Source organism: Danio rerio, chromosome 7 (genome assembly GCF_049306965.1).
Source record: "Danio rerio strain Tuebingen ecotype United States chromosome 7, GRCz12tu, whole genome shotgun sequence".
Taxonomy (NCBI): Eukaryota; Metazoa; Chordata; class Actinopteri; order Cypriniformes; family Danionidae; genus Danio; species Danio rerio.
The window spans coordinates 16,990,403-17,013,538 of NC_133182.1; the positions used below are offsets into that span (position 1 = coordinate 16,990,403).

Here is a 23,136-nt window from a genome sequence, read left to right on the forward strand (position 1 = left end):
AGATTGCGTTGGCGTAAAGGGATCAACAGGGGTCTGAATGTAGACCTGATGCAGTGCAGTCTGAGCTGCATTCAATGCTTTTAATGCGTTCACCTAACCCCACACCTAACCCTACCCCTCCCAGAGACGTCTATAGCTTCACTGAGTGTGTCGTGTCTGACATTGCATCACTGAGATATGCAGTCTCAGCTTGCATCATCAAGGTTGCCTCTAGGTACTATTGGAAACTACAAGCTGCAAGTGCTTTTGTTTATTTACCACAAGAGGGCATTAGAGACACTCAAAAACTTGGCATTTAATTAAAACTAAATGCAAACAAATATTTTAATAATTGTTAAGACAATTAAGTAATAAATTAAATCATCAAATATATTTAAAGACCTATATGAATATAATTTTTTTAACACATCTAAATGGACTAATATAAGATTTCTGGACCAATTAAAAAAATAACTACAGTATTGTGTTATCATATGATATATAATATATTTTAATAATATTAAATAATTTCATTAATTAATTAATAGCTGAATGACCAGTATTGGCATAGTGTTATAAATTAAAACTGAATCTGAAATTAGTTAAAATGCTAAATTAACTTGGAGCGGGTGGACTATAGTTTGATATATATTGATAATTAGAAAAAAAAATTTTGTCAATTCTGAACGAAAACTATGGCTTAATTAAAATAAAATAAAATTGTATTTATTTAAAAAGACAACAATAATAATAATAATGATAATGGCAAAGGTACATAATAGAATTACTAAACTGAAATATAAAAATAAAACAAATTTGGAATAAAATTGTGTACATTAAAATACTAATAAATAACTAATAATGCTTTGTGACTGATACTAATGCGCATTTAAGGAGGTCATTAATTTATTATAATTTATAAATTAAATCAGAAATAAAACAAATTAAGACTTTTTTCTAATAAATTTTTAAATAAGGTATTTGTTTTTTCAAAAATTAAATGGTTGTAGATAAATATTGATAAGTAGGACAATGTTTTTATTAAATCTGAACTAAAACTATGACTTACTTAAACTAAAATATATATTAATAAAGACAATAATAATAATAATAATAATAATAATAATAATAATAATAATAATAATAATAATAATAATCACTTATTTATTTATTTTCATTCTGCTTAGTCCTTTATTTAATATTGGTCACCACAGTGGAATGAACCGCCATAATAAGAATAATTTAAAAATAAGTTCAAAGGAACATAATAGAATTACTAAAAAAATGTAATAAAATTTTTTTATATAAATTATAATAAAATACTGCTTCTGTATATTAATGGCACATTTAAGGAGGTCAGGGCTTTGTTTTATAAATAAAAATGCTATTTAAAATTACTTAACTAAATCAGACAAGTTTTTAAATTGCGTATGTGTTGTTGTTTGCAGACTGTCAGACTGTCTGGACGGTGAAGCGGAGACAGTGATGCAGCTGAGGAACGAGCTGAGAGAGAAGGAGATGAAGCTGACAGACATTCGGCTGGAGGCTCTGAGCTCTGCACATCAGCTCGACCAGCTCAGAGAGGCCATGAACCGCATGCAGGTCTGACACACCAATCACATACATTACCCACAATGCCTTATTCTGCAGCAGGGCTTTTAAAGAAAACAGTAGCCAGCATAAACGTACATGATTTTTAGAAAATATTGACAATATATATTGATTTTATTAACATTTTAATTGTAAAATGAAGGTGGTCACTTAATATTTTAGGGTAAGATGTAATTTTATTTCATTTATTCATTTTCTTTTCGGCTTAGTCCCTTTATTTATCTGGGGTTGCCAAAGCGGAATGAACCACCAACTTATTCAGCATATGTTTTACGCAGCGGATGCCCTTCCAGCTGCAACCCATCACTGGGAAACAACCATACACACTCATTCACACACACACTACGGACAATTTAGCTTAACCAATTCACCTACTGCGCATGTCTTTGGACTGTTGGGGAAACCGGAGCACCCGGAGGAAACCTACGCGAACACGGGGAAAACATGCAAACTCCACACAATAATGCCAACTAACCCAGCCGAGGCTCAAACCAGCGACCTTCTTGCTTTGAGGCAATTGTGCTACCTACTGCGCCACCGTGACGCCCCTTTTTTATTTTATTTGTTTTATTTGATTTTATTATATATATATATATATATATATATATATATATATATATATATATATATATATATATATATATATATATATATATATATATACATATATATATATATATACATATATTTATTTATTTATTTATTTATTTGTTTATTTATTCATTTATTTATTTTTCAAATGCTATCTATATATATTTAGGAACTTGTACTAAGGAAAACAAAACAAAACATACAAAATCACAGTATTAAAAAAAAAATTATAAAAATTATAAACAAGCAAAAAAACGGAGGAAACCGGAGCACCCGGAGGAAACCTACGCGAACACGGGGAAAACATGCAAACTCCACACAATAATACCAACTAACCCAGCCGAGGCTCAAACGAGCGACCTTCTTGCTTTGAGGCAATTGTGCTACCCACTGCGCCACCGTGACGCCCCTTTTTTATTTTATTTGTTTTATTTGATTTTATTATTATATATATATATATATATATATATATATTTATTTATTTATTTATTTATTTTTCAAATGCTATCTATATATATTTAGGAACTTGTACTAAGGAAAACAAAACAAAACATACAAAATCACAGTTTTAAAAAAATATTATAAAAATTATAAACAAGCAAAACAAATAAATAATAAATAAATAAATGATGTTGTTGTTGTTGTTGTTGTTGTTGTTGTTGTTGTTGTTGTTGTTGTTGTTGTTGTTGTTTACACTTTATTGTTCCCAATGGGGAAATTTGTCTTGGACCTTAGGTCCACATTTGCAAAAACAAAAAACACAATTCAACACAAACATTCAATCATCAACACAAATATTACATTTTTAAAAATCTGATTGATGTTGGTAAAAAAATATTCCCTAAAATGGTTTTATCTGCACACAGGCAGCCTGTATTGTTGACCATAAAAATAAATAAATGCATGTACATACACATACAATATTAAGGTATCAAAACAATCTTGTTATTTTAATAGTTTTATTCTAAAATAATAGTTTGGTCACTTAATATTTTATGGTAAGACAGAATTTTATTTTATTTAAAATTGAATTTTCTTCTTTGCAATTAAAAAAATAATAAAAAATTCAACTGAAACTAATATTTTTTATGAATATCCTTCTTGATTTTCTTTTTTTTAATTTAAATTTTATTTGCATCAGGATTTTGTCATAGTCCTTTACATTTTGGCTGTGCTACTGACTAGTTTATTATAAAACCAATAACCAGATTTGCACAAATACTGTATAGAATCCTAGAGAAAGAGTTCGTTTAAAAATGAGTTAAGTGAGAGTCTTTATTTGATTATTTTGATTATTATTATTTTTAGTTATCATTATAATAATAATCAATATTAGGCGAGGCAGTGGCGCAGTAGGTAGTGCTGTTGCCTCACAGCAAAAAGGTCGCTGGTTCGAACCTCGGCTCCGTTGGTGTTTCTGTGTGGAGTGTGCATGTTCTCCCTGCCTTTGCGTGGGTTTCCTCCGGGTGCTCCGGTTTCCCCCACAGTCCAAAGACATGCGGTACAGGTGAATTGGGTAGGCTAAATTGTCCGTAGTGTATGAGTGTGTGTGTGAATGTGGGTGTGGATGTTTCCCAGAGATGGTTTGTGGCTGGAAGGGCATCCGCTGCGTAAAAACTTGCTGGATAAGTTCATTCTGCTGTGGCGACCCCGGATTAATAAAGGGACTAAGCCGACAAGAAAATGAATGAATTATAATAATAATCATTATTATTATTCTTTGTCAGGTTGTTCTCATTTCTGCTGTTCACTGAACATGTTTTGTGTGTGTGTTCTGACAGGGGGAGATCGAGAAGTTAAAGTCAGAAAATGATCGTCTGAAGGTTGAGAGTCACGCGAGTGGGAGCCGAGCATCATCTCAGGTGTCAGTCTATAACCCCACACCGACCCCCACGCCAGGCCTATCCCAACACAGCCTCAACCTCACAGAGTCCACCAGCTTCGGTAACAATTCTCATGTTTTATCTGATCTGGTGAAATACTTATCAGTCTCTTTAGGATTTTAGAAGCACGTGATTTTAAGGAATCGTTCACCTCACAATTTTAACCCGTTTATCCATTTTTTTTACCACAAGAGGGCAACAGAGACACCCAAAAACTTGATTTTGAAAATTTATTTATTTATTTTTTTGGCTTAGTCCCTTTATTAATCTGGGGTTGCCACAGCAGAATGAACTGACAACTTATGCAGCATATGTTTTACACAGCGGATGCCCTTCCAGCTGCAACCCATCACTGGGAAAATGTTTTTTTTTTTTTTAGAAAACTCTCCAAAATTGGACCGACGAATCATGCTGCTTTTTAAAGTGTGTTTTGTTAGGAAGAATAATGCAGTGTGTGTGTTTTCAGACATGTTGCTGGATGACTCTGGTGGAGACGGAAGCTCTCGCAAAGAAAGCAGACATGTGAAAATAGTCGTCAGTCTTCAAGAGGACGTCATGTGGAAAGAGGTTTGACATTTTGGCCCATTTTGAAATAAAGTGTCTTTTGAGAAAGTTTTATTTTCATGCTTCTCACAGAAATGTCTCATCAAAAACACTTTGCACTGAGAAAATTAGGCACGTTTTTAATACTTAAAATTTTATGCAATTAGATCATTTTACTCTAAACTTTATTTTAGCACATGTGAGTTTAGTTGTAATGGTGTGTTTTCTGTCTCTTGCAGGACTGCAGGACTCGACACTTTCTCATTGGCTGCATTGGTGTGAGTGGAAAAACCAAGTGGGATGTTCTCGATGGAGTTGTACGGCGCTTGTTTAAGGTAAATACATTTATAATAATTATTTGATGAGGATGAGTCATTTACATTACATTGAGAACATAAAAATATGTGAAAATGTGTGAAATATTTGTATTTATCACTCCACTGACTTTTACATTGAAGAATGTTAGCATATTGGTCTGTAAGATTCCATTCTAGCAGCCCAATGACAGAATCCGATGAATGGTCGAAAGTTTAAAAACTTCTTTAGTGCTTTTAAAAGGAATTCTGTTATTTATTCGGTTTTATTTATATTTGTTTTCAGCCATATTTAATCTGACTCCAATTTTAAGTGATCATCAAATTTATACTGGAATCCTTTAATCAGTTTAGTTTTGATTTATATCTTATCCATTATCCACTCTTTAGTTATTCATTAGGGACCCAATGCCGCACAGTGTTTTCACGCCATTTGTGTGTTTCTCATGAACATTCTGAAATTAGTCAGAGGATGCAGGGTTAACTAATACCCAATTAATCAATTAAGTTGCCTCCTGATCACTCGAAAAAGCGTAGTTGATTTAATCATGTCCATACAACTGGCTAAATCAGCTATGACCAGAAATTGAATAGTCTCCAAGCTGAAGTGCCTACTGCACCAAACAGTTTTGTGCAATTCTTTTGGATATCATCTACACAGTATCACGTTTGCACCAGATTCAACATAATCTACTGGATATAAAAGATTTCAGGAGAATTCAGAATACATCAAAATTGAACACTTTATTTTCCAGATGAAAGTCTATCATGCCAATAGGGTATATGCCAAGCTAATGCTGTTCCCATGCTGATACACTTCCGGTGACCTGTTATTGTGAACTTTTTTCCATTTTATACGGTTCCTTATACAGCATCGATGTTATAATGTCATTAAAATACATTCAGTTAAATAAACTTTAGCATTTATTTGCTTGCTTAAGCGTAAAACGAGACAAAAAGCTGTTTACTGGTACGCGTCCATCAAAATCGGCAGGCTAACGCAGAAGCTCCACTGAATATACTGGGGTAAAATAAATGCTCATATTATAAAGATATGGCGGGGGAAAATGTAATTTAATGCAGTACTTCTTGTACAATCTGAGACCCACTTTAAATCGGATATCACTCAGCTAGTGGAGATCGCTGATTTTTAAAGAAAACAGACCTTAAACGCACCGGATTTTGCATTGGCATTCAATTCGCCGGAAGCGCTTAACCCAGGTTACTGGCAAATTAAAAGTCCTATTAGCATGCTTCGGCATATGTTCTATTACAGAATCAAATAATAAAAGCCAACTCAGAAGCAAATGCACAACATCAAATACTCAAAGATAAATCTAAGAGTGTAGATGGAAGTCTGGATACAGACTAACAACCCTGAGACATTTTGTCCTTCTCTATAATGCCCTGTGAGAGCAATAAATGATTATTTTGTTAAAGTTATCCAGTGACTTAAAGATTTACTCAGCTGTTGGGATTTTATCAAAAATATTAAGCAAAATCTTGTTAAAAGTCACACTAACAAAGAGCATCCATAACAGAGGGAAAGGAAAGTTCAGGAAAGAGGGCAAGAATGTGTCTAAGTCTATCCTGGGCCTTTTCTTTTGTTTCATTACAGGACACATTTACAGTAAGTCTGAGTAAAATCCGTCCTTACAAGTCTATATATATATTGTTGTTTCATTTGGGCATTTAAAATCGATTGGGTAAATATACTTAGTCGTCCAAACTCATTAAGGCTACAGGTAGAGAGGTGAAGCTCACATAAAACATCTCCATCAAACACATTTCTTTAGACTTGCAATTTGCTTTTGCATTATACAATTATTTTTTTGTGTGCAACAGTTTTTCTTATTAAATTCACAGAATTTATATGTAGGACTACAGCATTAAAGGTTTTGTTCTTAAATAATAAAATAATACATAGAATCTGGATGCATTAAATAACTACATAAAGTACAATAAATATTAATTTCTAATATACATTATAAAATAAATATAAATATGAATTAATATATAATTTATATAAAATATGAATACAAAAATATACATACATAAATATAGGGGGGGGGGGTAATTTTGCTGTAAATAATGTTGATCATGTGACTGTCTGCAGGAGTACATCAGGCACGTGGATCCGGTCAGTCATCTGGGTCTGGGCTCAGACAGTGTTGAAGGTTATCGTATTGGAGATGTGGTTCGGTGCAGCGGAGCCAACACTCCTGAACTGCTGCCCTGTGGATACCTAGTAGGAGAGAACGACACCATCAACATCTCCCTCAAAGGTGCACAATCAAAGCAAAACTTCATTTATCATCATCATCATCATTTCTTAAAATTGTCTCTAGTTGTAAATGTGCTGCTTTGATGTTTTGTTTTGCTGTGCTTTTTATACTTTGTTTTTTACTGTCGAACGCTTGTTTTGTTTAGTTTTTATTGTTTTGTTTATTGTTTCATCTTATTTCGTTTTTTATTTGTTGTTTTGTTTTGCTGTTCTGATTTCATATTTTTTGTTTATTGTTTAGTCTTATGTAGTTGTTTTGGTTTGTTTAAATTTTTTTTGTTTATTGTTGTGTAGTTTTTTGTTTTGTTTTGTCCAAAATGTCTGTTGTCGTTAAGGTATGCGTTTCTCTTATTTCAGGGGTGAACTCTCAGTCGCAGGATTCTCTGGTGTTCGAGACGCTGATTCCTAAACCAATGCTGCAGCGATACGTGTCTTTGCTCCAAGAGCATCGCAGGATCATCCTTTCAGGCCCGAGTGGCACAGGAAAATCCTACCTGGCACACAGACTGGCTGAACATCTGGCACTGCAAGAGGGCAAACTGCCTAGTGACAGCAACATCGTCACCTTTAACGTCGACCATAAATCCAGCAAGGTGAAATTGTGCATTTTATTTTGTTTCGATGTCATTGTTGTGTTTTTGTTTTTATTTTGTTTTTTGTTTTGCTTTTTTGTTTTATTTTGTTTTGTTACATTTTTTGTTTTGTTGCATTTTTGTTTTGTTGCTTTTTTTGTTTTTGTTTTGTTGCAGTTTATTTTGTTTTGTTGCATTTTTGTTTTGACTTTTTGTTTTGTTTTTGTTGAATTGTTTTGTTTTAATGTTGTTGCATTTTTGTTTTGTTGTGTTGCATTTCTGTTTTAATTTATTGCATGTTTTAGTTGGGTTTTATTTTGTTTTGTGTTTTATTTGTTGCATTGTTTTGTATTGTTTCGTTTAGCCACATATAAATCAAACTTTTAAATCTAAAGAGTACTAAGTTTTTGTTTTTATGAAGAATTCGCATCCATATTATAATAATCCATGCTTTGTGGAGTCAATATTTACTTCTAATATAATATTATAATGCTGCTAATATTTACATCAATTACAATAATTATTCATTTTAACAGCTTATAAAAAGGAGTAAAATAGTTCATTAAAAGCTATTAAAGATGCATCAACAATATTTTTTTTTTCTATACAAAGTACAAATGCAAACAACAGTGCAAAGGCTACAGTACTGCATATGCGGGTTTGTGTCATACAAAACCATCTGCAATATATGTTAATTTTGTTGAGTCTAATGGTTAAAGTCTGGAAGTTCTTACAAAGCTTTATTTCAGTATGCTGAAGTAAACTCAACTGAAATTGTATATTAAGTGGGGGCGGGGTTTAGCTAATTAACTGTTGGAGGGGTGTGAAACCTGTTTTACCCAAGCCATCACACTAACATATTTGACGTATTTGTTTCCAGGAGTTGCGTCAATACCTGGCAAATATTGTGGAGCAGTGCAGTGCTGCTGGACAGGACACTGAAGCCCCTCTAGTGCTCATTCTGGACAACCTGCACCACATCAGCTCACTGGGAGAGATCTTCAGTGGCCTCCTCAATTGCAGATACCAGCGCTGGTCAGTCAGCATTTATAAACACACTACCATTCAAACATTTGGTGTCAAATCTTTTTGTTGTTAAAACCCATGGTTCTTAGTGATTTAGAATAAAGCAAGTCAGTGGTCACCTGTTTTTGAGTTAAAAAATAAACACAAAGTAATGGTTTTATTGTGTCTTTTTATTTGCAGTCCGTATATAATCGGCACAATGAGTCAGGCGACATCTTCTGCTCCAAACCTGCAGCTCCATCATAACTTCAGGTACAAAATCATGTTGTTTACATCTTAAAGATTGTTCTGTTTATTGTTCTATTTATCCATCTATCTGTCTGTCTGTCCGTCCATCTATCTATCTATCTATCTATCTATCTATCTATCTATCTATCTATCTATCTATCTATCTATCTATCTATCTATCTATCTATCTATCTATCTATCTATCTATCTATCTATCTATCTATCTATCTATCTATCCATCCATCCATCCATCCATCCATCCATCCATCCATCCATCCATCCATCCATCCATCCATCCATCCATCCATCCATCCTTCTTTCTATCTATCTATCTATCTATCTATCTATCTATCTATCTATCTATCTATCTATCTATCTATCTATCTATCTATCTATCTATCTATCTATCTATCTATCTATCTATCTATCTATCTATCTATCGTTCAATTTATTCAATCATCCATCTATTTATCATTGTCGTTCTATTCATCGCTCTCTCTCTCTCTCTCTCTCTCTCTCTCTCTCTCTCTTTCTCTCTCTCTCTCTATCTCTCTCTCTGTCTGTCTGTTCCATCTAAGCAACATTTGTTCCTGATGTTAATTAAATAAAGAGATGCTCAGCTGTGTTTTCTGTTAAAGATGGGTGCTGTGTGCGAATCACATGGAGCCGGTGAAAGGTTTTCTGGGACGATATCTCAGGCGGAAGCTGATCGAGACGGAGATCGGCAACCGAACCCGAAACCCGGAGCTGGTGAAGATCATCGACTGGATCCCGCAAGTGTGGCAACACCTGAACCGCTTCCTGGAGGCCCACAGTTCCTCTGACGTCACCATCGGTACACACATTAGCATCCATTAGACTGAACAGAGTGTTCCCGGCATTCCTAATGCGAGTCTTGTGCTTCTCTGAACAGGTCCACGTCTGTTCCTATCCTGTCCGATGGATGTGGATGGTTCTCGTGTGTGGTTCACTGACCTGTGGAACTACTCCATTATTCCCTACATGCTGGAGGCTGTGAGAGAAGGCCTACAGGTAACATTAGCCCTCTATAATATTCCAAGCTATAGCTCATCAAGGAAAATCGAAAATTGTGTCAACATTTACACCTGTAACTTTACTGATATTGTATGTGTAATAATGTGTTTGAATGTTAGACCTTTTTATCTGTCAAGAGGAAACAGATGAAAATGATTCCTTGTAGCGAACTCTGGCTTATTTACAGTTTTAATGAGCATTGTTTCTGTTAAATTAAATAAAACAAAATTATTTGAAGAATGGTGGAAACTATAGTTCATTCTTCCTACTGAATCTTTTGTTGTTTCTGTGTTTGTTTAGTTGTATGGTCGCAGAGCAGCTTGGGAGGATCCTGCACTGTGGGTTCTGGAAACGTTTCCATGGGCAGCTTCTCATCAGCATCCTGATTGGCCAGCTCTGCTGCAGCTCCGCCCAGAGGATGTGGGTTTTGATGGATATTCCGCCTCCAGAGAGGGTGTCAGCAAACAGAGCACTCAGAGCGACAGTGATGCTGATCCACTGGTGAGTTACACAGATTAATGACAGTGTAGTGTACTCATATGGAGAAAATAATTTAAAATCAAGGTCACACTTTACAATAAGGTTCATTAGTTAATGTTAATTAATGCATTTACTGACATGAACAAACAATGAACAATACATCTACTACTGTATTTGTTTATGTTAGTTAACGTTAGTTAATGAAAATACAGTAGTTCCTTGTTAGTTCATTTTAACTCATGGTGCATTAACTAATGTTAACAACCATGGACTTGGATGTTATTAATGCATTAGTAAATGTTCATTTATGATTAATAAATGCTGTACATGTATTGTTCATGATTAGTTCATGTTAGTAAATGCATTAACTAATGAACCTTATTGTAAAGTGTTACCAAAATCAATTACAGTGCTCAGCATATATGAGTACACCCCCCACAAATCTCTCATTTAAATGTATATTTTCTATAGGATGTTTTACAATGCTATTGTTTTTGCATGCATATACATTAGTTTAGTCACTACTCTAAAGCCAATCTGGAGCTAATCTAACAAAATAACTTACAATAATGGTTCAAAAATTAGGGATAAATATAGGGATAAAATATAGGGATAAATATCAAAAAACAAATTCAAAAATCAAAAGAAACTAATAGTATATACAGTTTTTTGAAATGTTGTAGTTTGTATTTTGTTTGCTATATTTTGCATGAATTTAAATGTAATATCTTTCAATTTCTAAAGATTTTCTGTGACTAAAATGTCATTTTAATTCATATATCTGTTTAATAAATCTGTTTTGTTCAAACGCACTGGTATATATTACCCATATTCACTGAGAAATGGATAAAAATATTCATTTTCAAAATGGGGTGTAGTCATATATGCCGAGCACTGTAATTTAATATAATATAAAACATTTTGCATTAGCTTTTATTTTGGTATGTTTGGTTTTTATTTTGGTTTGTTTGTGGTTTTAGTGATTTTTTTTTCTTTTAATGTGTTTTTATTAATTTTTTTTATGTCTGTAATTATATTTTAAGTACTTTAAGTTAAATAAAACAGATTTTTTTGCTTTAATATTAATAATTTACATTTCAACTGTAGGTACTTATACCTAACAGATAGTTTGAGAGATTCATAATCATAAAAAAAGCAGAGTTTATATTACAGTTACATTAAATATGCACATTTTCCAAAAACAAAACTTTGTAACTTGTATATTGCACCAAGCCATGTCTAATATCTCAGCATTCCCTTTAAATGTGTGTTATTTTCATGTTTTGTGTGATCAGATGAACATGCTCCTGCGTCTGAAAGAAGCGGCCAGCTGCTCGAGTCCTCAGAGCTACGACAGCGACTCTAACAGCAACAGTCACCATGATGACATCCTGGACTCTTCACTGGAGTCCACACTCTGACCAGCCTGATCCAAGATGACACCCAATTCCTTAACTCCTATGCCAGCCGAGGCATGACCACACACACAGCGGGTGCTGGTAACCCACTTAAAGAATGACGCTTCATAAATATATATATATATAAATATATATGCGCCAAAACTCAAGCTGCCTCGTGTAAATTGTCTTTGTGAACAGTCACAACAACAAAATCAGAAGAAAGTGCTTTTTACCTCAAAACATAAACGTTCGGTCACATAAGCAACCATTCAGATGGAAATCGTTAATAGTGTAGCGATGGATGACGCACAACTCTTCTAACAGAATTCCAAATTGCTTGGATTTCTACACAAATACTGGGATTTTATCTATAAGAGTTTGCTAAAATATGACCGTAGCATAACTGTTGGAGAAAATCTCGCACACAATGCAAAGCTCGTTTGTTTTACTACCATCTACTGGTGAAATGGAGGAATTACACCTTAAATCTGAAACCATCAGAGTCTCGTCATTACAAAACCAGCTTGATCAGATGCTGATCGTCATTTTATGTTTTCAACATATGGATGAACTAGCATGGTGCTACACTTTGGACGCATTTATTGAGAGGATTGGAAGAAAAAAAATACCTCGATTACCATCTGAGACGTGCTTTTATTTGTTCTTTTGTTGATGTTGTTCTTAAAGCACCTGCTGTCCGCATGATCCAGTGTTCTGCTGTAGCACAAAGCCTATCTGTGTATTTTTACACTCGATCGCTCTCTGTTTTTGGTGCTGAACGGAATCTGGTGCCTTACGCCATTTTGTAAAGAAAAGCGGCACTACGTTTTATACTTGCTGATTTTGTCATGTTTCGTAGTTTGAACTACAGGGCTCTTACTCTGCTCTTTGAGTTTGCCTATAATAAACGGCCTGATGGTCATCATATCATATCAGAGGTACAATAATAGAAAAGAGGAGAAACTGAGCAGAGCAGAAACTTCCTTATTTTCATTTTTAGGTGACATTTCTAACATCATTTTCATATATTACATATTGGGCTTGACATTAACTTTTCTTTTGGAAACTAGCCACTGTTTTCAGTGGGGCTTTTTTTCCATAGTCACTTAGTACTTGAACTGATTCATTAGGGATTTTAGGCCTATAAAAAGGGGCAAATCTTATTCAATGTACAGTTGAGGACGAAACTATTCATTTCACATTTTTCCCAAGTGATTTCTAAACATAGTAGTTCTAATAACTGATTTCTGCTGACAGTACAGAATATTTTGATACATATTTTTCAAGATACTAGTATTAGGGTGCTTTCTCACCTGTGAATCGATTCATTTGTTCTTAAACAGGGATTAAAATTGTTACAATGTTGCACTTTGTTGTTGGTGCGGTTCGCTTTCACACGGCAAAGTTTCTAAACGGACCAAAATAACTAAAACAAGTCACGTGTGAGTAAACTCTCCTCACATTGGTCTGAGTTTCAGAGTCCTGCTTAGCTGTCAGGGGGGGCGGTGGTTTGGTGGTGTTTGACAGGGTGCACGCGACGTTTCTGAAGAGCGAGGAGGGATTCGGTGGGTAGGTGTGAGAAGGGTGTGCGCCGTATTTAAGGACCGGGAGGTAGACGCGCGAATTCCGGGAGATTATCACTAGTTTGCGAGCATCTGGGAGTCTCTGTGCATCCCTACTCATAATTCTCTCTTGATATACCGTATGCCTATTACATATCTATAAAACACTGTGATATAGCCGGGCTCGGTTCGTATCACTTTCTCACTACAGTCAATCCGCTCCAGAGTTCGTTTCAATCGAGCCGAGACCACTTCATTCAGGCAATCTCAGACCGATTGATTTGGCGCAGATCCGAGTGTGACTGCTGGATTCACATATGAGAACTGCGCTAACTGGGCAAACGAGACAGGTTGCAAAACAAAAGTCTTGGTGTGAAAGCACCCTTAAGCTTAAAGTGTAATTCAAAGGTTTAACTTAATTTAATGGGATAACTAGGCCTGTTAGGACAATTAGGCGAATCATTGGAAAATTGTGGTTTGTTCTGTAGTTAATCATAAAGCTAAATTATTTAAATGCGCTAATAATATTGATGTTAGCCTTTTTTATGTATTTCAGGCAAGCTTAAAGAAATATGACTTACTCCAGAAGAAATGTATACAGGAAATACTGTTTAATATTTCCTTGCTCTGTTAAAGATCACTTGGGAAGCATTTAAATAACGAATAAAACATCACATAGGTTGTAAAGGACTTTTGTCCAATTTTTTATTTGAATAATTTTTACAAAACAAAATTGTAATAATTTGCATCAATAAATGAAGAGCTAACTTAAAATCTAACTTAAAACATTTTAGAAAAATTTATGATACATTGTTATATTAAAGTAACATTCTAGCATGTGTCCTAATGAATGAGCTATTCATTCAGCAGATTCGTTCAGAATGCTGATTCATTCAAGAATGTGGGTCACTAAATCTCTGATTCCCCTGTGAAATAAAATCCAAAGCTACATCATTGCTATAATCCACTAGCATTTGGCTGTTAGGTTGCTGTTAATGTCAAGCCACCTGACATACAGACTGGCACAATGCTTCTTGAGCGATGTAAGACTCGCTTGGTGCTGAAAGACGTTTTTCAACACGGCAAAAGCACAGCAGAAGTTCATCATTTGGTGTTTTGAGTATACCTCATTGACCATTTTGGCCTTTTTTCGTGTACAGTACAAATCTTGCATTCAATGTGAAAGTGTAACAAACTTTTGATTAATATTATAGTGTATTTGCTGCTTTATAATGCAAGGATGAGTTGTATATAAATATATATATATATATATAAAATTATCTTTGATTCTCTATTAAGGAACATGGCTTGAACTGATAAAGTGAGTTTCCTTGCATGGGAAAGCATAATATATGGGGCTATTCAGTGTTTTCACCTTCTTTTACCTTGTCTAATGCTGTATGTATGGCACTACGGGGTTTTTAAGTTAAAACTTGCTTCCATTTCACAGTGTTCGTCATCAATCCTATGCAACATCATCGTGGATTTCAAAACGGAAGCCAAATATCGTAGCTCTGTAATGCTGTCAGCACTGCCAATACGTTGTGTGTACACTGTGTAAATAAGGATTTGTGAATAATCTTAGGATACGTGCCTATTATTAATTTACTTTGCTGGATTATGATGATGCTGATGAAGTCGTTTTAAGCACAAATGTTGTGTGTGATTGTTGGAGGGCTATACAGTAACCGAACGGAGCTCATGTCACTGAATGTGTGTAATTTTGCTGTAATATATGGGTGTAAATATTTGACTACCCTGCAGGCTGCATTTTGATGAGTAATCATTTTTTTAGCCGTTTATAACAGCTCTTTAAGAATATGGAATATTTTGTGTAAAGTGTCTTTTTCCATCTTAACAGTCGTCTACGTTTTCCGACGGAGGATCTGTAAAAACGCAAACGACCCATGGAGATTTACTGATCACGCTACCGGTTTTAAATTATTTGTAATTCAATAAACTCAGTAATTATTTATTAATTGTTTATGAGCTTGTTTTTTGTGACTCCAAGCAATCACATTGGTGATATAAACACAATTATACAAGAAATACGTTTACAAGAAAAAACAATAATACACAACATACAACCCATAGTCTTATTTATACATGCACTGAAAATGTTTCTAAAATGTATATGACAGGATAAATGTTTTGGTCTGAAGCACATGCAAAAAAAAATTACCATTGAGCATAATCATTTACACATTTTGCAATTTACACATCTTGTTTAATATTGTCTGACACAGTTTACAGAGAATATTGAATTTCATATTTTCAATATAACCATATATAGTAAGGTTAATGGAGTACATGCAATATACTTGCAAGATTTTTCAGTAGTAAGTAGTAATAGTATAATAGTAAACAACAGGAAAAGATTTTTCACCAATGAAATTGCATTCGATTTGTATCGCAAATTATTACTACTTAGAAAAAACAAACATCTGATTTTAGGTTGTGAGTACTAATAAAACCCTACACCATTAAAATTAATTTATGGAAGCTGGTTAATGTGCTGTATCACATAATGTTTGAGAAAGACAAGATTGAGCCTCATAGGGCTGCACAATATATTGTTTCAACGTTGATTACACAATATGACAATCCACAAAAGTTACATTGCAGTATCTGCAATGTCAAGTTGGAATTATAATTAAACCGTTCAGAAGATGCAACTTTTTGTGAGGTCATAACAAAGTTGAACTTTTAAAATATAAATTGTTGGCTACTGAATCATTTATACAATGACAAATGTAGTGTTCTTTTACATTTGATTATTGAAACATTTTAATAAATTGCACAGAAAACCATAAAACACTATCACTCCTATTAAAACACTTTCATAACACTATTAGTCTATCCTTGTATTTTGTTTATTATATTTTATAAACCCTCCCAATCAATATAAAATCAGGAATTATTTCTAAATAGAAGTCATCTTGTGAAATGATTTTCATATTGTAATCTATATCGCAGTCATACTAAATATCGCAATGTCTTTTTTTTTTCTTCGTAATAACGTGTAGCCCTAAAGCCTCAGTTATGCTTGGTTTGAACCTGTTGGGGTAAACCAATCTCCTAAACATCTCTTTAGTCTTTGCTTATCCGTTTTCTTTCCATTGCATATTTAGCAATTCCATACCAAACCGCTGGTTTACTTTGCAGGCCATATTGACCTAGAAAAAGCTGCTGAAGGCAATTCTGCGCATCTAGAAATCTGTCAAGCTCAACTAAATATTCTTTGTCTTTTAGTCTAATATTCCAATAGGGTTCATCTGCAAACATTATGTATTTCTCAGAAGTCTTTAATAAATCAGTCAACACCTTAAAATCCAAATACAACTTTCTCTCACTTTCCTCCTTAAAGGCTTTTGCTATATTACTGATTTTATCATCACATGTCATTGTTACTCCTTCTCTTTTTGGGTCAAAGTTTTTAGCACATCTGGGTAAATACCAAATCATTTGTTTACCCTTGGGATCCATGTTTTCAAGTGACAATTTCAGGTCTTGTAAAAAGGGCTCTGTATAGTCCTCAAAGCTTTCGACATTCAGAAACCACCCTTCAAAGTTTAATCGGTGGGCAATGTCCACCAGTTTCTGTAGGATCTCTGATTTTGCCAGTTCTGCAATGTTGTTCCGATCTCCCCCAAAGTGTAGAGGTGACAAAAAAACTGTGCCGAATATCCCTACTCCATTATTATGTGCCTCATCGATCCAAGCTGGGTCAGGAGCAACTACTGCTCCTTCTTTATGTGACCCACCAAAAAAGACAAACTCTTTAATATACTGCCAGTAGTCTAATCTTATCCTGTTTTCCTCTGTTATGACTTCAGGAACTCGTTCACAGGTCGGTCTTGCTCTGAATAGTAATGTGAAGTCTTTGTGTGTGCTCTCATGTTCTTCTCTTGACCACTCGTAACTAAATCCATCGGTTTGAAGAGGCACTGTTGAAGGACTCAAATAATCCGAGAATGTCTGATCTTCAGAGTAATCTTTAAGTTCAGGGCAATCATTAACAGCGTTGCCTGGTTTGTTCAAATACCAAGTGTACGTTTTTTTCAATATGGGATCAGCCATTTCTTTTTCCTTGTTTTCGTTTAGAAAAGGTATCTCTTCATAAATGATCCCCTCAGGGACACCTCATGTGCTTTATTCAGTGTTAAATGCTAACAATGTTAGTTTGAATGCCATTTTAGAAGATTTTTATTGTCATATACTGAAAGCAGCAGCAGATAGTTCACCTCAGATCTGGAAAATAAAACAAACCATTTGAAATTGAACTTTAGAACTGAGACTCAAAACCAACACATATCAGTGATTCAGCATGTACATTTAATAATGTAAAAGTTTAATATGGTTAATATGTATTAATTAGATTACAAACCTGACCATATGGTTGGAATGCAGTAAGAGCACTATTCTGGACCACTGAATGGCTTTAATTAAATTTCTGTCATGTTTTGTGTGGTGCAAACAGCCAAATTGCTAATGGCTGCAAATCTCGTCAAGTAGCGTGTTGTTAGGACACAGGGTTACAATGTAACCTGCTCACCTAATGGTTATGCTCATAATACTTATACTATTTGCTAATTAATAACCTCATATGGAACTGAATCTATCTTATTTCGAAGTGTGCTACTATCCACTGGAGGTCACATTTTGGTCATGGGCGCATGCTTTAAGAGCCTTTCTGACTGAATGAAGGAAATATGCGATTTTAAAACAAGGCAAACTTGGGTGCTGAAATATAATTGGCTAAACTGGCATTGGGCATGTTAAAATTACCAAACGTTGTGACAGACGTTCTGGCACAGAAAATATATTTTCAAAGCAGAATATCTGATTTCAGCCTTGTTTTTCAGATAAACAATAATGTTCACTTAGAATGTTTCTTGAATATCTGCAAACATATTTTGGTATTTTTACCATAGAAGTCTCAAAAACTTACATATAGCACCTTTAACAAGCATAGATTTAAATTTTAATATTAAATTAGTATATGTTTAACTGTGATTAATAAAAATTGTTCATGCTTAATGTTAGTAAATAAATTAATTATAATAAAATCATATGTTGTAATGGTAATATTATAATGACATATTATATAATACGTTGTATATTTATGATTATTATTTTTCTTTTTTTCTTTTGTAGAAACACTCTGAAATACTCTGAAAAAAATACTAGATTGTTACACCCTATTGAAATATTATGTAATATTCCCTTCTGCTGTGTTTACCTTGTGCACAAAAAATATATACCATGGGTAACTGGTAAGATCCACATTTCCCTACAGCGGCATTATGTAACTCTCACTCCTGTTTCTAAATAATTCTTCAAAAAAACTAAAAAAAAAACAAAAAGTAGGTGTAAATTTCATGATCTCAAAAGCCCATCAGGTTTGGTGGCAAGTTTTGCCGAAATGTGTAGTTGCAGCGTATAATAGTGTTATGTTTACAATAGCCATAGTAAAAAAGGCTTTTTAACCTTTTCACCTACTTTTCAAGTGCCTTGGACTTAAGTATAATTACACACTGTGTGGTTTCTTGCCAAAATAAACAAAAATGAAAGAGACGTCATTTTATACAATTTAAACAAGGTAATACAGTAGCATATTACTTACCAAAAGGTCTTTTGAAAATTTTGAAGGATTTGCTTGTTTTTTTTCACGATTTCATTATGTGTAAAATTTCACTGGGAACCAAACTTAAAAGTATCTGTTCTAGTGAACCGCTCCAAGAAAAATGATCACCTTGCTCCCTTTTTAACCTGTCTAGGAGAGTGGGTGGGGACCATTGTGGATCTGTGGGAGGTTTCTTTTTTTTCATTCCACCGAAACAGACTTGCTTTGCAGACATTTACATCTCCAAAAATGTTTATTATTTAAGTGGTCAATATTGGGGTTTGAATGTTTTAAATGCATTTTATACAATAAATGTGCATTAATGCCATCAGTCAGTCATTGATTTATTTTGGGAATAAATTTGTTTTTAAAAAAATAAAGATGTATTAAAAATACAATTGCACTATTTCGTACTACGTGACTATCATTTTTATATTAATTGGCTCAATTTTATTCTGTAATGGACCATATTAATTTTAATAAGGACAGTGTCTGCTGGTAAGCAGAAGTCTAAAGTTGTGTTATCAACTTTAGAAATCTATTTATATAATGAGGAATGTCCAGCAGGTAAAACCTGTTGTGTTAAGAGGACTGTTTCCTCATTCCAGTGAACCAGTTCTTCTAAGTCAAAGAACAGTTGAAATGCAGGCTGCCAAAAAGCTATTTATCAAGAAATATTGAAACTAAAGAGTCAGACTTTAGTCTAAAACTCAAGAAATTGTGCAGACTTTATTGTAAATGTGAATAATCAGTGTAAAACTGATACTAACTAAAATGTATTACATGTATTTATTACCTATATTTTTTTTAGTCATGTTCTTCTTCTGTATTTCAATCTCATTTCACGGCATAGATTTCACCTGCAACAACTTCATCTGAACCGGTGGTCCAGTGGAAACACACACTGTAAAAAAAAAGTCTTGCTGCCTTACATTTTTTAGTTGAATCAAATTATCTTTTCTATTCATCTCAACTCACATAAATCATATGGACTAAACATATTGCAGTAGTTATAAAAAAAATAAATAAAAAGAACTCAAACTTATTTGAAGGACTGTTTCCTCGTTCCAGTGAACCAGTTCTTTTAAGTCAAAGAACAGTTGAAATGCAGGCTGCCAAAAAGCTATTTATCAAGAAATATTTGATGTGAAACTAAAGAGTCAGACTTTAGTCTAAAACTCAAGAAACTGTGCAGACTTTATTGTAAATGTGAATAATCAGTGTAAAACTGATACTAACTAAAATGTATTACATGTATTTATTACCTATATATATTTTTTTAGTATTGTTCTTCTTCTGTATTTCAATCTCATTTCACGGCATAGATTTCACCTGCAACAACTTCATCTGAACCAGTGGTCCAGTGGAAACACACACTGTAAAAAAAAAGTCTTGCTGCCTTACATTTTTTAGTTGAATCAAATTATCTTTTCTATTCATCTCAACTCACATAAATCATATGGACTAAACATATTGCAGTAGTTATAAAAAAAATAAATAAATAACTCAAACTTATTTGGAGGACTGTTTCCTCGTTCCAGTGAACCAGTTCTTCTAAGTAAAAAAACTGTTGAAATGCAGGCTGCCAAAAAGCTATTTATCAAGAAATATTTGAGTTTAAAGTAAGCAAGGTCTGCGTGCAGACTTTATGTATGTGAATACATAAATATGAATTAGTGTACTAACTAAAAACGTATGACATTTTAATACCTGTATTTTCAGTAATGTTCTTTCTGCTGTATTTCAATCTCCATTTCACTGCATAAATTTCGCCTCCAACAACTTGAACCACACAAATAATCCTTGTCCTTTAGCACAGTTTAAACTAAATTCTTAAAATTTCCTTTTTAAACAGTTAGTCTTATTTAGAACCATATCAGCCTGAAGAACCCTTTATCCTGATATGGTTCTTTGTGTCAAATTTTTTCCCGCCTTTTTTGTTTTTCAAATCTGTAATTGTCAAAACAGAACTAGTTTTCTCATCTACTATAAACAAAAAGTCAACAGTTAAATTATGTCTGCGGCTTTTCAGTTAAAGACAGTTTTCTCCTTCACAGAGTTACAGAGATATTAGTGATGAAACCTATTGCTATTTTTATTTTAAATGCATATAATAATAATTAATACGTAAAAAATATCAGAGTCAGGGTGTTGCAGTGGGTAGCAGGATCGCCTCACAGCAAAAAGGTCACTGGTTCAAGATTGGTCAGTTGGCATTTCTGAGTGGGGTTTGCATGTTCTCCCTGTGTTGGCGAGGGTTTCTCCCTGGTGGTCCAGTTTATACCACAGTCCAAAGACATGCGCTATAAGTGAATTCATTCATTCATTAATTTTCTTGTCGGCTTAGTCATGTATTAATCCGGGGTCGCCACAATGGAATGAACCGCCAACTTATCCAGCACGTTTTTTGCGGATGCACAGGGAGAACTTGCAGTTTGCATGAAACAAAGAAACGCCAACTGAGCCGAGGTTTGAACCAGCGACCTTCTTGCTCTGCATCGCGCTATAGGTGAATTAAAAAATGTAAAATTGGCCAGAGTGTGTATGGGTATTTCCTGGTGTTGGGTTGCAGCTGGAAGGGCATCCACTGCGTAAAAACATGTGCTGAATAAGTTGGCGGTTCATTCCGCTCTGGTGATCCCTGCATAATAAAGGGACTAAGCCAAAAAGAAAATGAATGAATGAATGAATGAATGAATGAATGGTGGCACAGTGGCACAGTGGGTAGCGATGGCGCCTCACAGCAAGAAGGATGCTGATTCGAGCCTTGGCTGGGTCAGTTGGCATTTCGGTGTGTTGGCATGTTCTCCCCGTGTTCATGTGTAGGACCTGTGTATGACTTGTAGGACTTCATGAAAAAGTACAGAAAGATAAAGTTTGTTGTGAGAAAATTACTCAGAGTACTATCATTTATTGTATGTGAAGAAATGTAGTTTATATGAAGACAATAATAATTTCCTCAATTCAATAGGAAACAGTGAAAAATCAATAAACTTAATTTATTAAAAAAAACAATAAATGGCTGAAAATATTGAACTGAACAACATATATTTACAAATACAATTAATAAAATACAACAGAATTAATGCATTAAATCAAAATCTAGTATGGTAAATATTTTACATAATACTGTGTTCAATCAAAGCGTAAAATAGTAGAAAAATAGTTGTTACAATTTATACACAGCTGAATTCGGGTTAGTCGATATTTCAAACAGCAGGTGACACTGTCTGAGAAAACGACAGGTCTGGAAGTGCAGTTCTGAGCGTGCAGGTTGGGTCTCCGGCCCTGCAGCTTTATGTTGTGCCAGTTGAACAGCCTCTGTGCTATCCATCATATCAGAGGAACCACATGTGGTTTGAAAAAGCATTTTGTGTATTTGTTATCTTAAAAAAATCTTTAAAAATAATCTTAAAAAAGCTCAATACTGGGCTATGATTTCTGTGCCAGGGGTGCCAAACGTGGATGGCCAGTGGCCACTGTCCTGAAACCTTGCTCCAGTTACAATTAAACGCCTTCAGGTCTTATTCATATATCTGCGTTGGGAAAGTTAAAGCTAAAATTTACAGGACCGTGGCACTCCAGGGCCGAGGAATAGGCTATGTAAAAATATAAATAACGTGTTTTAATACCAATTAAACCCACTTTTATTGCCTTAATATGGCTTAGTACATCTTTGCTTTTAACTATGCTCAATTATGTGCCGTTTGCGGTGTCTTGTTACCATAGTTACAGTATGATGTTAGGAACGTCATTTAAAGAGTACCCTTTTCTTTATAAAAACAGAAGCATCATACCAGAGCTTTTTAACATAACCACAGTGCCAAAAAAGGTGGGGTACAGTTTCCAAATGCAAAGGACAAAAACAGCAATTTATATCAATATCCTTTTTAAATTTACTTAGGAAATGTTTAACCGGATAGAATTTATGAATTAGTTTAAAAGATATTTCTTTGATCTTATTTGTAACCAAAAATTTGTGAGGCAATGACCAAATACTTT

General features: G+C 34.1%; 1 protein-coding gene and 1 long non-coding RNA gene across 25 annotated transcripts in view; one reads left to right on the plus strand and one right to left on the minus strand.

Moving 5' to 3' along the window:
• Positions 1 to 13,259, plus strand: part of nav2a (neuron navigator 2a) — a 386,862-nt gene extending 373,603 nt beyond the window's left edge. For all 24 annotated transcript variants that reach the window (XM_068222552.2, XM_073908175.1, XM_073908169.1 and 21 more), the window contains 12 exons: positions 1,428 to 1,581; positions 3,963 to 4,125; positions 4,531 to 4,631; positions 4,847 to 4,942; positions 7,038 to 7,206; positions 7,563 to 7,798; positions 8,658 to 8,812; positions 8,984 to 9,055; positions 9,670 to 9,866; positions 9,945 to 10,063; positions 10,367 to 10,567; positions 11,842 to 13,259. In XM_068222552.2, the coding sequence (XP_068078653.2) occupies positions 1,428 to 1,581; positions 3,963 to 4,125; positions 4,531 to 4,631; positions 4,847 to 4,942; positions 7,038 to 7,206; positions 7,563 to 7,798; positions 8,658 to 8,812; positions 8,984 to 9,055; positions 9,670 to 9,866; positions 9,945 to 10,063; positions 10,367 to 10,567; positions 11,842 to 11,967 (1,789 nt within the window). In that variant the 3' untranslated portion in view covers positions 11,968 to 13,259. The remainder of the gene's footprint in view (positions 1 to 1,427; positions 1,582 to 3,962; positions 4,126 to 4,530; positions 4,632 to 4,846; positions 4,943 to 7,037; positions 7,207 to 7,562; positions 7,799 to 8,657; positions 8,813 to 8,983; positions 9,056 to 9,669; positions 9,867 to 9,944; positions 10,064 to 10,366; positions 10,568 to 11,841) is intronic.
• A 2,204-nt stretch (positions 13,260 to 15,463) lies between these two features.
• On the minus strand, positions 15,464 to 19,248 carry LOC100535819 (uncharacterized). Its single transcript, XR_011016264.1, has 2 exons — positions 19,135 to 19,248; positions 15,464 to 17,759 (listed from the first exon to the last, which is right to left on the minus strand). It is a non-coding gene; the product is annotated as an uncharacterized lncRNA (long non-coding RNA).
• Between the last annotated feature and the right edge of the window lie 3,888 nt (positions 19,249 to 23,136).